The sequence below is a fragment of the Martes martes genome (genome assembly GCF_963455335.1).
Source record: "Martes martes genome assembly, chromosome: 9".
Taxonomy (NCBI): Eukaryota; Metazoa; Chordata; class Mammalia; order Carnivora; family Mustelidae; genus Martes; species Martes martes.
The window spans coordinates 489,127-503,870 of NC_137896.1; the positions used below are offsets into that span (position 1 = coordinate 489,127).

Genomic DNA, 14,744 nt, shown 5'->3' on the forward strand with positions numbered 1-14,744 from the left:
CAGATACGGGGTTGGGCAGACAGAGCCTATGCCCCTTCATTCTCTAACTGGCTCATGCTTTCACTTTCCTCTGAAAAGCTGGTTCAAGAAACAACTTGAGGGAGCACCTGGGTGGCCTCGTTGGTTAAGTGTCTGCCTTCGGCTCAGATAATGATCTTAGAGTCCCAGGACTGAGCCCTGGATCTGGCCCCCTGCTGAGCAGGGTGTCTGCTTCTCCCTCTGCCCCTTCCCCTGCTCCTTCTCTCTCTCTCAAATAAATAAATAAAATATTAAGAAAAAATAGAAGAAATAAGTTGACAGAAAGCGAGGGCAGATGGCAGGGTAGCAGACAGTAAGCCTATATGAAAACCAGGGGACTCTGCCAGGCCCTCGTCCCGCCTGCCCCCGAGCCCCTATCCCGGACAGGACTGACCAGAACAGCCAAGCATGGCCTCTCCCCCAGGGTCCAGCAGTGTGCCTTCAGGGCCAGAGGAAACACGTGCCAGGAGCCGTTGATTCGAAGCCCAGGTCTTGCCCCACCAAGGCCGAACCGGTAACGGCTCCAGGATGAGGCACCCCGTAACTACCGTCAGGAAAAAAGATGCCGCGTCTTTGCTGCGAGGCCGTTCCCACCTGGATGATATCCGAGAGCTTCTGCAGGCCCGCCGTGCTGGTGAACGGCCCCGTACCTGTGCAAGCAGCAGCTGCTGGCCATCCCACACCCCCACCAGGGGAGCCACCAGACCCCTCCCCCCTTCAGGACCCACGAGCAAGCTCAGCCTCAACCCCGTGTTGGTGTGGGGCGCGCCCTCGGGGGTCAGCGGGATGAGAAAAAGAGGCTCTAGGGTCAGGCAGGGCTGGGACTGCCAGGCCACCCCCGGGGCTGGAGGACAGCAAGGCTGGTCAGAGATGAGAACAAGACCCACCCAGCAGAAAGGGGCCCACAGTGCAGCCTCAGGGTGGAAACAGGATGGGGGAGGGGGGACAGTGAGGAGAGAGGCTGGTGGGACCCGTGGCCCACTGGCCCACCACGTCCCTCACTGCTCTTCCTTTAAAGGGGCTGACCAGGAAACAGAAACGCTGGGCTGTGCTTTCTAAAACACGCCCGTCCAACGGCACTGATGCCCCGACACCACGGTCAGGAAAGGAGCTTCGGGGGTGACATTCCCGCGTGGAGCTGTGGCAGGCTACGGCCCCAGGTCAAGGCCCGGTGTGGGGGCCAACACAGTGGCAGCTGCAGGGCGGGCTGGGGACTCACGTCCTGCCAGGTGCTGGATGATCTGGTCCAGGGAGTCGAGGATGCAGCCTTTAGTCTGAAGCGTTATCTGGGCCTCGGCAAACAGCTCGAAGATGTAGCTGTGGAGGAGAGAGGCTCAGGCAGGGCCCGGGCTGGGCTCAGGAGCTGCTGACAGCCAGAGGCCTTTGAAGTTCCCGTCCCTCAGCCGCCCAAGCGGAGCCCTCTCCAGGCCGAACCCAGAGGTGAGAGAGGCCTGTGCCCTCGGGAGCCCTGAGTGCGGAGGAAAAGGCAAGGCCCCCGAGGGCAGCTCTGGGAGGCAGGCGAGTCCTGCCGTCTGGGCCTCGGAGGCATGGGTGAGGCTGGTCGAGGAGCCTGGCTCATCTGTGAAACAAGTGGGAGCCCTGCGAGGCTCTGAGCACAGTGCAGCAGACCGGCCTGGGAAGAAGGCAGGCAGCAGTGCTCCAGCACATTCTAGAACATTCCGTGCCTCCAGAACCCGAGCCCAGATCAGAGCTACCACCAACCCCAGGACGTGATCCCTTGTCTACCTTTGGGAGACACACCCAGCCACCCTGTGCCCTGGTCAGAGCCCTCCCGGTCCACGGAGGCTGCAAGGTGTGGCTGGCGGGGCGGGGTGGGGGGCGGCCGGGCCAGCAGCCACGCCTGCGTACACAGCACCCCCGAGACTCCCAAGACAACCTAGCGCACAGACGGTAGCCCCTCACGGGCCGCCGAAACCCACCCAGACCTCCCAGGCGTGGGGGCGGGGCAGGTGGACCACAAGGAGAGCCTGGCACACCCACTCTCCTTTACCTCCCTGGCTTGGTGACACCGCTGTGGTTCCCAGGCAGCTCAACAGCATCGATGGCCCCCTCCAGGCGAAGCAGGATCGCTGCGGGGCAAGGTGTCCATCAGGTGTGCCCCCCCCCACCGTGAACTGTGGCGTCCGGTGTGCCCCCCCAGCTGTGGCGTCTGGTGTGCCCCGCCCCTGCCAGCTGTGGGGGAGGGGCAGCACTCACCCTTGAGCTTTGCGACGTCTTGCAGCTCCAGGTGCAGCCCTGGGGGAGCAGCAAACGCATGGTCACGGGCTACTTCCACTCACTGGGCCCCAAAGAGCAGGCATCGGGCTGGGTTCCTGCCTGTTCCTCCAAGTAGGCGTGGCACAGAGACAACCACGGACAAGCACACGAGGCTCTGAGATCCCCACAGCCTGAACGTGGGCCAGCGGCAGCGGTGCAAGCGCAGAGACACGCTGTGGGCACGCTCACGTGTGGGGACACGCTCCCTGGCCCGGTTCACTGGAGACCCAGGACAACGACTGAGCCAGCAACAAACAACGGTCCCTGTGCCCACATGGTGGGTTCTCGAGAGAACACCTCCCAGGAGACGAGACCAGGGTTCCCTGGAGATGTGGCTTATGGCCAGGGTGGGACAGGAAGCGTGGGAGGGAGTGAACAGCATCCCGACCCCCCATCAGCGCCTGGCGGGGCCATGGGAATGGCTGAAGAAGGGGCCCCGAGTTCAGCGACGACGAGGCTTACGGTGGACTGACACCATCGTCTGTTTAAACACAAGTACACTGATGACATTAAGAACTACGCTCCTCCTGAGGGGAACAAGGGATAGACCACAAGTCAGGATTCAATTCAAACTCCCAAACCAGAAAACCGGAAAAATGTCCAGCATCCACCCAGCCTTTCCTGTAATAACAGTGCCACCAAGCAACAGCTGCGGCGAAGAGCATCTTTATAAAAGTGTCCCTCCCAGTAAACGGTGTGACACGGCTGGCGCATCACCGTCTCGCCTTCCCCCAGCACGGAGCACGATGACGTTCCTGCGGACACGGTGAGAACCAGACCCGGCATCCCAATGGGAAGACAAGCCACCCCTCGGCCTGGCCTGTGACGAGAGGCCTCAGGAGAAGCCACGCCGTCCTCAGTCTTCCGCCACGGGGGCCCCTCGGCGTGGCCCTGCCGCCCGCCGGCGGTGCGGGCCGTCTCCCGGGGCCCGCCTCGTGCCTCCACGCCTGCTGACCACCGGGACGTCTACTCTGAAGAAGCGTCTCTTCTCGGCTTTTGCTTGCTTCTAACTGGGTTGTCTCCTCCTCGAGTGGTAAGAGTGTCTGAATGTATGCTGGATACAAATCCCTCATCAGACCCATGACCCGCCAGAAATCCTTGCCGTAGCAGGGTGTGAGAACGTGCTGTCCGTGTGCTCTCCTCCCAAATCCCAGAGCCACCCCCCACCCCGGCAAACCCAGGAGAAAAGCAGACACCTCCCAACTAAGGCACATTCCACAGAAGGCTTCACCGACCCTCCCCCCAACTGTGGAGGTTATCAAGAACAGGCAGGTGCGAGAGACTCAGACCAGCATGGGCTGCGGAGGGTGGCTAGCGCCCTGGGGTTTCCTGGAACAGAACAAGGACATCACCCCATTAGAACCGCCACTTCCAAGCCAAAATACGCATTCCTCAAACAACTGGAAAAAACGCTCCATTTCACTTCTGAGAGAAAAGCACATCAAAACCGCACTGAGAGCCGTTTCCATCTGGGAGACTGGCACATGTGCCAAGGCCAAGGTCGCACCCTGCTGGCCAGGCCGCCCAGCCACCACACAGTCGGGGTTCAGCAGCACAGTGGCGCGCTTCCCGGCCGCCCCCAGCCCCGATTCCCGGAATGGACCCAGGGTTGCGTCCGCCCCAGGTCACTCGGAGAGCCCTGCTGGTAATCACGGAATGCTGGAAACAACCCAGTGTCCCACAGACGGACCCAGGAGCCCCGCTGCAGGGAGGCGGCAGCTGAGGAAAGGGGAGCTTCTGGGGGGGGGGTGTTCTGCAGGACGCATGAGGAATGAACACAGCCAAGTGCAAGTGCACTTAGAAGGGACAGCATGGCCCCATGTGCAGCAGAGAGGAGTAAACAAAATATGTTCATGTCCGCTCCTTCTGGGGGGAAACAGAGCCCAGCAAGGACAAACCAGAACGTAGCAAGACGCTTCCCTCAGGTATCTTGACTTCCAGAACCACGGCCACGTGTCAGACACCCAAGAGCAACCCAACTAATAAAGTCAACAAGAAGCAGCGCGGAGTAAGAAACGACCCTAAAATGACCACAAAGCGGCAACGGAGGGCGGGGGGCCAACCAAGGACACCGCAGCATCGTCGTCTGACCAGTGCTCAGACTCAGGCCAAGAAGGCACCAACACGCCGCTCCCGGAAGCAAGCTTTCCTTCCTCACGGTGGGCATCTGCTCTCCGGAAAACTGCAGAACCTTCCAGGACTGAACCGACAAATGAGATGACGAGGAATTCTCACTAGCACAGGAAGGACGGAGACACTGATGAGGCTGGGGAGGGAGCGAGAGCGAGACGCGCGGCTCTGGACAGCGCGGGGGCGAGCGCAGGAGCTGTGACGCTGCACGAGCGGGCGGGTCACTCCCATGCTGTGCAGGTGAGCAAGTCAGAGCCCGCGGGCTTCAGAAATGAGAGGCATCCAGACGTGAGACCCGTCACTGCAAACGTTATAGCAATCATTAATTCAGGGAGGAACTGCTCACGGATGCCACAGGCTGCTTAGGAATCACAAAAGGAAGAAGTAACTTCACAGCAGAAAAACCTGGCAGTCATCACCTCACGGGGTGATCAAAGTGGGCATCCATGCAGGGGCCGACTCCACACTGAGCAGGTAGCCCGACGCGGGGCTCGATCCCAGCATCCTGGCAGCATGGCCTGAGCTAAAGGCAGCTGCTTAACTGACTGAGCCACCCGGGTGCCCCTACTTTTCATTTGTATACAGGAAAGTCTATACTGCCTGAGAAAGTACAGAAAGATCTTCAGAAAATGCTGGATTGGCTGGGTGGCACCTACTTCCTGGTCTGTGAGGTCCCAAGAAAACTCTGAAAGAAGTCCATACTGTCCCCAAACGATGACCTGAAGGGCGGGCCCTGGGAAGACTCAGGCCTCCAGGACCCCTGAGAGCACCTTGCGGCCCGTCTCTCCGTTCCCACCTGTAAGCTCACCTGGGTTGGCAGTCGCGCTGAACTCCACGTGGAGCTCGCCCTGCTGGGCTGCCTTGGTCTGCTCCTCCAGAACCTGGTCTAGGACATCCAGCCCCGAAGCCAAATCATGCGGGGTCAGGTCAAAGGACGCCGTCTCCTCGCACATCTTCTCCTGGAAGTCCAAGCACATCCATCAGGCTATGGCCAAAGGGGGGCAGGGACTCGAGGACCCAGGAAGCCGAGGTGGGGGTAGGGGTGCAGGCTACTGGAAGCCCCACCCCGCGGTCCCTAAGGCCAGGTCACACACTGGTCCAAAGACAGCCAAACCACCACACCAATGTTTGAAATTTCATAACTGGAAAATTTCCATTTAGAACAGAAATTTCTGGGGGCACCTGGCTGGGTCTGTCAGAAAAGCACACAACTCTTGAAGATCTTGGGGTCATGAGTTTGAGCCCCAAGCTGGGTATAGAGGTTATTAGAAAAAATAAACTTTAAAAAAAATATAGAGATTTCTGGCTTTTCTCAAAACTCAGACATGGCCCACTAGACCCATGATACCATCCCTCATGATAACAAGTGCCTGGAACCAAGTGGAGGCCTGAGGGCGGCTGCTGCTGTCCCGGGACACTAGGCTCCAGAGCACACAAGTGGCCTTCCTCCCCTGTCCTGCTCAAGAGCAGCCATTCCTGGAAACACAGGGCCCGAGCAGAGACCACAGCAATGCAGTAGAAGGGCAGAGGTAACAGGGAGGGACCGGCTGTGATCACCAGGGGGCAAGCATCAGGTTAGGCGGCCACCAAGGGACAAAGAGAACGAGACCAAGCAGGGTCTGTGAGAGTTTTGGATGGAAAGGGGCCACAGGGCTGGCCAGCACATCCTGCTCAGGCCTTGGACAGAAAGGCCTGCACTGCTCTCTGCAGGGACACAGGGGAGGGGAGGTGGCGGAAAGACCACCTGGATACTCACCACATTGTGAGCTTCGTCAAAAATCACAACTGTCCCCTTCAGGTCAATGCTGTGGGCTCGGCGACTCTGCAGCAAGAGGGGAAGGGTGCTCAAGGCCGGCAGGGGAAACCCCCTCAGGCCATGCCCACCTGGATCTCCCCACCCACTGAGCTGGACGTCAGGTGTCCCTTCTGGCGACATGCAGCACAAGGGATCCGGCGTGCGACCCCACACCGTGCAGCCGCACAGCCACGGGATGGAGGAGGCCCAAGTAGGGCTTGGGCTGGTGCTGACTTGGGGCAGACCTGGGTGGGATCAACGCCAGTATTTCTTTACTTTAGCTACTTTTGAGGTCCAATTCTCATAAAAATAAAGCGTCCGTTTTAAGTGTGCAGTTGGGTCTTGACAGACGCGAGCACTGCGTTGTCAGCACGCAGGAGAGTAGACCAGCTCCCCTCCCCCTACCCGAGGGCTCTGACCATCCTTGTGAGTGGGCATCAGGTCTGCCTTTCCTGGGCTGTCCTGGAAACAGTCAGGCAGCAGGGCCCATCTGACGGCCCGTGGGCAGTGTGTTCTGAGACCCATGTGTGTCGCTGACTTGGGGCCACAGCTAAGCCCTCCTCACGGCTCGTGGTGCTGTTTCGGGGACACCTGCTGCCGATGGATGGGGCTGTTCCTGGTGTGGACCACAGACAGCAAGGCTCTGGCCCTGTCTGCTCCCGTCAGGTGTGCTACCAGAGCGGCACCCCACCTCACGCCGCGAGCGGAGGAGCCCGGCATGGCCCTGCGTCCTCGGTGGACACTGGTCACCGGCCTCCTTCCGGACACTCTGGTGGGAGCACAAGGCCATCCCCCTATGGTTTTAACCTGCATTTTCTCCAGACCAGCAGAGCTGTGCATTCTCCATGCATAGGCTGACTTGGCCGCCCCAGCTAACTTCCTCTGGGATGGCTGGTCGAGTGACGGAGATGCCACCCAGAATCGGGCGCAGTCCACAGTACCACGAAAACTCTCCCTTTGTGACTTGCTGCCATTTTCTTAATTTTCCACTCCTCTTAGGAGTCAAGGCTTTCGATCGTGGTGAACTCCAAAGTGGAGTTCTCTGTAGCCGGCGCGCGGTGTGTGTCAGCGAGAGCCAGGCCCGCCTCCCGGCTCCGTCCCGGAGGAGCTCTGCGCATCCGGCTCTTCCATCCGGGTTGTGCAGGGTCAAGGAGCTGCTGAAATGCATTCTCTTCCAAACAGACATCCCATTCCGGCGCCAATTTTTAGAGAAAAAAGTCCCAAACCTTTCCTCTTCCCGCTGAAATACCTAAGAAAGCTTGCCGAAAACCAACTGCCACCCATGTGGGCGTGTCTCGGTGGCACTGCCGTGCGACCCTGGCCAGCAGCTTGGTCTGTGCACTGCAGCCCGTCCTGGAGCCCCCCACCTCCGGCCTCCGTCATGGCTGCCTTGCCCCCTTCCACCCCCTCCCATTTCAGGTCAGCCAGATAATTGCCTCGTCAGGCCCAGGGCGCCTATGCTGGGGTGGGGCCGGCCAGGCGCCAGTGCGCCCCACGCTCTGCGCAGGGTCCCCGGACCGTTTTAGAGCCACCCTCAACCGTGCCCACCCTCCGCTTCCCCCCGCTCTCTCCACGGCCCCTGAAGGCTGCCGTTCCTCGGAGACATCCCTGCCCTGTGGCACCGACCCCAGCCCCTGTGCTCTGCTCCTCCCCCCTCCCGCCGCCGCCGAGCACCAGCACCGCCCGCGCCAGCTAACTGCCCGCACCACGGTCGTGCTGGACCAGGAAGGCCCCGGGCAGCGAGTCGTCCACCCTGTTGCGGCAACACGAAGGCCGAGCCGCTGCGCACCTGGGGCGCGAGGCCCGCATTCGAGCAAGAGGGGTGTGCAAGGGTGGGTGGACACGTGCATCTCAAGAGACGGCTGCAAGGGAGGCCGGGACCACACGCTCAGGGCTGCCTCGCCTGGCCGGCCTGGGAAGAGACAAGCCGAGCCGCCAGGACAAGGCCAGGGACTGGCCTCAGATGTAGCCACCAGGCTGCCTCACTCCATCAGCCCACCCGCTCCCAGAGAGCTCGGAACGGCAGACCCACGGCCCCACGCTGGCGACAGCTGTCCCCAGACCAGGGAGGGAGGTGGGGGCCTCGCACACACGCCTGCAGCTCTGCAGGTCTCAGACATTGAACCCACGGAGGCTCCGGCAGTCCCGCACGAGCCCAGGGACGCCACCTGATACCAGCAATCATCAGCCGCAGGGGCCAAGACCTCACCTTGGCGTCCAACAAGTAGTTGTACGGCATGAAGATGATGTCGGCTTGCTGCTTCAGGTTCCGAGATAAGTAGTACGGGCACAGGCTGTGGAGGGGAGGGAGGCACATGCTGGAGCCACGAGGGAGGTCCAGGCCCTCGGAGGGGCTCCCCCTGGGCGGCGGCCAGGCTGCACGCCGTGCCCTCTGACAGGCAAGCAAGAGGAAGGAGCCCGGGGCTGCACGGGGGCTCAGACGGGAGCCGGCGCCTGGGGACTACAGGACGGCTCACCGCGTTACGGTTCACGCCACAAGTTTTCAACCATGGCAGCAGATCACCTATTAAAAAATCAACATAAACAAAAACCCCAATCCTACTCCTGGGTAGAGAACATGGCAATGAGAAAGAAAATGCTCAGTCCTGTCTTAGCACAACTCGAAGCCCTGAAGCCATAAGACATCGACACAAAGATCAGAAAAGCAAGTGGGTTCTGTGGAAACCAGATGAGTGGAGAAGATCAGCACCATGCCCACTGGCTGCCGGAAGCCGAAGCGAGTCCGTCAGGAGGCCGGGGTTGCCCGTTGGCGCTGTGGTCACCTTGGCAGGAGGGACAGCCTCCCTGCTGCCCCGGTATTCAAAACCACTATTTTCGCACCAAACAACCATTAATTTTACAATTAGTCAAGGGAGCAAAGCAAAGGGAGTGGCGTGCTCGGGTTCGTCATGGCAGAACCTGTTCTGGAAGGACAGACAGGTGGCTGCTGACTGGCCGCAGGGCTCTTACCTATGCTTATTCCCACTTCTGACCAGGTCCTCGATGTCCAGGATGGTGGTAGTTAGCTCCTGCTCCAGGCTCTTCTCTGAAGACACAGGCGAGAACAAAGACATGTCCTCAGGCCCAATGAGGCCCCCCAGAGGGACACCCAGGCGGTGACCCTCCCTCCGGGCAGGACTAGGGCACCCAACCACCTAGGGACTCACCAGAGAGAATTCCTGCCCTGAGAGTCTGGGTGACCTTGGAAGGGCCCCAGACCTGAAGTAACCCTCCGGGGGCCCAGCTCTCTACCTTGAGAGGGAGCTGCTGGCCTGAGACCGAGCAGTAGCAGGACAGGGGACCCCGGGGGACTGAAGGGGGGTGCGCAGCCCCTCAGCCTGTCTCTAGATGCCCTCAAGGCTGTGCCCGGAAGCACCTGTCCTATAATCAGGCTTTGGTCTGGCCACAGTTAGCTTTCTCTCTTCGCTTCCCCCCAGAGGTCAGCAGTGCAGAACACAGATCTGAGGCCTGAGGGAGGTGGGAGGCCCCGAAGCAGAACCCACTCAATGCCCGACAGACCCACGATGGCCGCCCAAGAGAAGCACGACTCCCTGCCGGCTGCGCAGGTGGCCTGGGCCAGAAAGGAGCTAAGAAGGGGCCCCAGGAACCCCCGAAGAGCCGCCTTCACCCTCAGGAGCCCACACCCAGGCTGGGAGGCCCAGGGCTCTCCTCGAACACACAGCCCAGAGGCCCAGGTCAGCCTCCTGTGGAAACCGGCTCCAGGCTCTCGGCCCCACTGTGGCAGGTACTGGGCCCGGCCCTTCCCTGCAGAGGCTAGAACACACCTCGGTGGTGACCTTGGTGGTGTCCGAACCCAAAATGCCCCCTAGGGACGGCAGGGAGAGAAGAGCTGTGCGCCCAACAGCCCAGCAGCAACAGAGCAGCCCATCTGCGGGCTCTGCCGCAGGACAGCCTGGAATGCAGCAGCCTTCCTGGAAGGGAGGGGGCGACAGGAAGGGGCGGCGGAGGCTGAAGAGGAGGGCGCGGTGAAGGGGCTGCAGCCAGGGAGGACCCCAGGACACAGATGCTGTAGGCAGCGAGCAAGGCCCTTCGCCTGCTCCCCCAGACAGAAGCCAAGCAGAACGCCAGCTCTGCACCTTTCTCCTTCCTCCCACGTGTTCCTCTCCTCCTCTCAGACCCCTTCTGGAGTCTGCTCACTGCCCCCAAGGGCTGGGCAGCTGCTGGCATTGCCCCCGCACATCCCATGGCAGGGGGCAGAGATGGCTAAGACACAGCAAAGACGCGCAGCGGACCTCCGACAGCGCGTGCAGCAGGAGTGCAAGCAAAGCGGGGAGGCTGGGGACCAGGGCATGACCAATGGAGCCTGAAGCCAGCGGCGACAGCGTCCTCACTTTGCCATGCACCGGGCACAGCAGGGGGAGGGTCTGCAGCCCAGGAGGCCAGCACACACCTGCTCCCGCACTGCCTCCACTGTGGGCCAGAAGTGCCCCTCAGTTCCCACCCCTCCTCTGGACTCCTGACCCTCCCCCCACCCCTGTTCCATCACCCACCAAATAAGGTAAGAGATGCTGCAGGTGAGGACAGTACAGGTGAAGACAATCCAAGAGTGCGGTGGTGCCAGTGTGGGGCGGTGCGGGTGTGGGGCAGTGCAGGTGTGGGGCGGTGCGGGTGTGGGGCGGTGCGGGTGTGGGGCAGTGCAGGTGTGGGGCGGTGCGGGTGTGGGGCGGTGCGGGGGAACAGCACTGCAGGTGAAGGCTGGAGAGCAGAGAGCTGAGCCACAGCTGTGGAAAGGGGATGGAACAGTTCCCAGCAAGTGTTGCTCAACGGCTCCGGGACGGGGTGAACAGGATACCTGCAACCCACCCCTTTGTCAAGAATGTGGACAGAGGCAGCCACAATGGGGCAAAAAGACACGACTCCACCGAGCACCGCAGGCGCGACCCGCAGGCCTATGCGACAGCGGGACCAGGCTGGGAAAGCAGTGGACAGAAGGAGGACAGAAAGTGGACAAAGCATGGGGGGAAAACACCTTGGAGCCATCCTGACACCCACAGGCCTCACACAAACAGAGCAAAGCAGAGCAACTCAGCCAGCAGCCTCCTGGAGCGGGGCACGAGCCACCACCAGGCCACAGCGGTGGGCGGCTGCCCTCGTGCAGGGTCTCTGCGGGCCAGGCCGGTCCCCAGTGCTTCCCATGTGCTCGTCACCACTGTGCCGAGGGTTCCCGGTGCCACCAGACCAAACAACACAGCCAACAAGAAGGCGGTGAGCAGTGAGCTCCAGGGACAGGGCCCAGGATGCCTACTGCTGGAAGGTGAGAGAGTCCCAGCTTACTGGGAGCAGACACGGCCCTGGCATGCCGGGCACCCCAGACCCCAGCATTAGGGCTCTGTGAGTGCCCTAGGGCCTCTGTCACTCCTATGCCAGGATCTGAGTCCCAGCCCTGAGACAAAGAAGAGGAAACCCCGACCCCACCAAAGCACGACGCCTGAGCCATAGAGCCCTGGCTGTGTTAGGAAACGTAGAGACCACAGCCCAGAGAAGCGCCCCCACGGGGCTTCCGGCTCCAGCAGACCTTCAGATGCAGAGGCAGCCGCGTGATGGAAAAGCAAGACCTGACAGATGTGGAGGCGAGGGGGGCCAGCCCTCCACTCTGGGCAGAAGGGAGGTGCGCACCAGGGATCAAGGGCCGTGGGCACCTGTGGCCACACACATCAAGCTATGCCAGGGCCAGCTGTCATCACAACCCTGGGCCAGTCACTTCAGCCACCTCCAGGAGAGGCTGTCCTCCCACGGCACCAAAGGCTGGCGGACTGCCCGGACTCGGGGAGAGCCACACCCATGCTGTGCCCTGCCGCACCCCAAAGACACACGGCAAATCAGTAAAAGGAAAAGTCTGTGGACGGGTCCGGGAGACCAGGCACAGATTCCAGAACCCCCTCCCGGCTATCTGCCCCAGAATGAGCTGAGACCGTGTGCGAAATGCTGTCTCCCGGGAAGCTCGCCAGACGCCCAGCGCCCAGGGCATCTGCTGGGGCCAGTCATGTGGGCACCCCTGGCTGGCGGGCGCCCAAATTCCAGACTCCCGGCGGGGAGGAGCTGCTCAGCATCAACCCCGTTGTTGGCACAGACAGTTTAGGCCCGGAGAGCCCCACCCCTCAGGATGAGAATCCCTGAGATCCACGCTCCCAGACAGCGGCGAGGCTAGCCTGGCCAGGAGGCCCCTCTGAGACGGCAGCCTTCCCTGCCCTGGCCTTTCTGCACACAGTCCAGCACGGGTCCACGGTCCGGAGACGGTGCCCAGCACCACCCCACCTCACCCCCTCACCTCGCTGAACCAATGGGGCCAGTCTGGAGCCCCAAAGCGGAGAGCCAGCAGGCCACAAGGCCTAGGAGGCAGCACACACTCTAGGCCCACCTGGCTGTATGCGGACCAACCGGCAGGAGTGGCTTCCCCGGATCCCCTTACCTTCTACGTTGTTGTAGAAATGACAGGAACGACTTGCTACCTTCTTTCGGCACAAGTGAATCTGGGACATAAAGGAAGCAGCCCCAGCTAGCACAATGGTCAAGGAAGGGCAAGAGTGCTGGGCCAGCCAGGGGACATGCTGCCGGCGGTGCTGCCCGGCATGCGGGGACTGTGCCCAGCCCCGACCAGCTCTTTACCGGGCCCTCCCCAAGGGGCAGAGGCAAGGGCTCTGAAAGCACCAGAGAGAACGGCGTGTGCCCCAGAAACCCACCTGCATGTGGCTGCTCTCCTGCTTCTTCACCTCGGGGTGGATGCACAGCTGCTCCCGGGAGCCCAGCACGCATACCCTAGGCCTGGTAGAATACAGACTATGGGGTCCGAGAACCAGGGAGCAAGAGCCCCGATGCCATCTAGCAGCATGAACATGGGTGTGTGGGACCCACGGGGAGTGCGGGGAGACGGGGCTCACACCTGCACCAGGTAGCCAGAGGGAGGGGCCACGGCCACAGCGGGCCGGCCTGAGCAAGGAGACGGGGTGGGGGAAACGGGCAGGCGGGAGGAGGCCACGCTGACTCCGTGCCCCCCATACAGGAGGCTAGCGCAGGACCCCAGGACTCCTACAGCTCTGCCGGGCTCCAGGACGAGGCAGCGCCTCCTTTCCCCTCACACGCCCGCCACAGGGACCCACACCCACAGGGGACACCACATCGCCTTCCAGGGGCTCGGGGCGCACCGGCGGGGAGGGTTTTCTCTGCAGCGCGGGCGGCACAGACAGCCTGACCTCACGCGGTGTGGCGGGCTGCAGCGGAGCGCGGGGGGCTCTGTGGTCCAGAGGGGGCTCCAGGCAGAACGCCACCATCAAACCAGCTCGTCAAGGTCAACCCCCCATAAGTCAGAGGCAGGGGTGAGCAGCGCCTGACCCACCGGTAGGAGGTGTTCCGAAGCTCGCCGATGGCCTGAGTGAGCTGCGAGTGGGTCCTGGACGCGTAAACGATCTTCGGGATGTCCGCGTAGCAAGCTGCCCGGACACAAGGAAGCAGCACGGGTCACGGCACCACGGGACGACGCTCTGGGGAGCTGCGGACCCGGGGGCACTCGGCTCACTCAGCCCGGTCCCGGGAGCGAGCTCGGGGGCTTTCTGCAGTTCTAGTTCGGCCACAGGGCTCTGCCCTCAGGCTCACAGCGCCCGCCGAGGAAGAATGTCCCGGCTACGACGCCCCTCGCGGAGCTCTGCAGAGCTTCACCAGCCCTCTCTATTCCTTCGCTGCCTCTCTGGGGAGGCCCAGAGGGGCTGAAGGGAGCCTCACCTGGGGTGTCTCCATCTGAAGTGGCAGCCCCCCAGGACGACAAGGTGTGATCGAGGAAGAGCTCCCCGGGCGCCCTCTCAGCAATCCTGCGGGCCGAAACGGCGTCGCGGAGGTGCTCCCGCCAGGCCAGCACGCTGCAGAGCAGGCACAGCGTCTTCCCCGTGCCGGTGGGGCTCTCCAGGATGCCGTTGACTTTCTGAATGGGGTCAGCAACGAGGTCAGGGGAAGCAGGGAGCACTGCGGACCGCACGGCCCACCGGGACGAGGCCGGCAGCCGGACAGCGGGACGGCTCTGTTCAGGCCGAGCCCACCCGACGCAGCGAAAGGCCTGCGGAACGGCCGGCAACGTGACCCACTTCCACTCTCACCCGAAAGCCAGTGGCTACGGGTTAATTCAGCACTGGTTAGCGAACGATGCGCACAGCGTTACTCAAAACTCAACAGTATTTCTCAGCCTAATGTACAGTAAGCTGACCGGTTAGGCGGCTGCCAACACGGTGCCGTTCTGTAACTTTGGACACAAAGTTCCGCCGAGCGGAACCTGATGACCTATATACACCTCACGCGGGAGCCTGAGCAACAAGCCTGGGGAGACACAGGGGCAAACCGGCCAAACTGTGCTGCCGGCTCCTGGGAACGGGCACCGGGCTCCTCCCTGCAGGAGTCCAATCTGTGCGCACACAGCAGCCGGGAGCCGCGCTGCAGAGTCAGCCCGTGGGGGCTGGGAGCTCGATCAGGGCACGAGACAACAGGCTAAGGAAGCCACAGAAAGCTACCTGCACTCCTT

The 14,744-nt window shown here is 61.9% G+C and overlaps 1 protein-coding gene across 3 annotated transcripts in view; it reads right to left on the reverse strand.

Annotated features, from left to right (window-relative positions):
- The window catches only part of RTEL1 (regulator of telomere elongation helicase 1), a 29,602-nt gene that overhangs the window by 13,804 nt on the left and 1,054 nt on the right, over nucleotides 1–14,744 (reverse strand). For all 3 annotated transcript variants that reach the window (XM_080812575.1, XM_080812577.1, XM_080812576.1), the window contains exons 3-14: nucleotides 13,958–14,153; nucleotides 13,575–13,668; nucleotides 12,922–13,003; nucleotides 12,651–12,711; nucleotides 9,191–9,266; nucleotides 8,430–8,514; nucleotides 6,182–6,247; nucleotides 5,234–5,384; nucleotides 2,236–2,274; nucleotides 2,030–2,108; nucleotides 1,238–1,335; nucleotides 613–668 (exon numbers count right to left, since the gene is read on the reverse strand). In XM_080812575.1, the coding sequence (XP_080668701.1) occupies nucleotides 613–668; nucleotides 1,238–1,335; nucleotides 2,030–2,108; nucleotides 2,236–2,274; nucleotides 5,234–5,384; nucleotides 6,182–6,247; nucleotides 8,430–8,514; nucleotides 9,191–9,266; nucleotides 12,651–12,711; nucleotides 12,922–13,003; nucleotides 13,575–13,668; nucleotides 13,958–14,153 (1,083 nt within the window). The remainder of the gene's footprint in view (nucleotides 1–612; nucleotides 669–1,237; nucleotides 1,336–2,029; nucleotides 2,109–2,235; nucleotides 2,275–5,233; nucleotides 5,385–6,181; nucleotides 6,248–8,429; nucleotides 8,515–9,190; nucleotides 9,267–12,650; nucleotides 12,712–12,921; nucleotides 13,004–13,574; nucleotides 13,669–13,957; nucleotides 14,154–14,744) is intronic.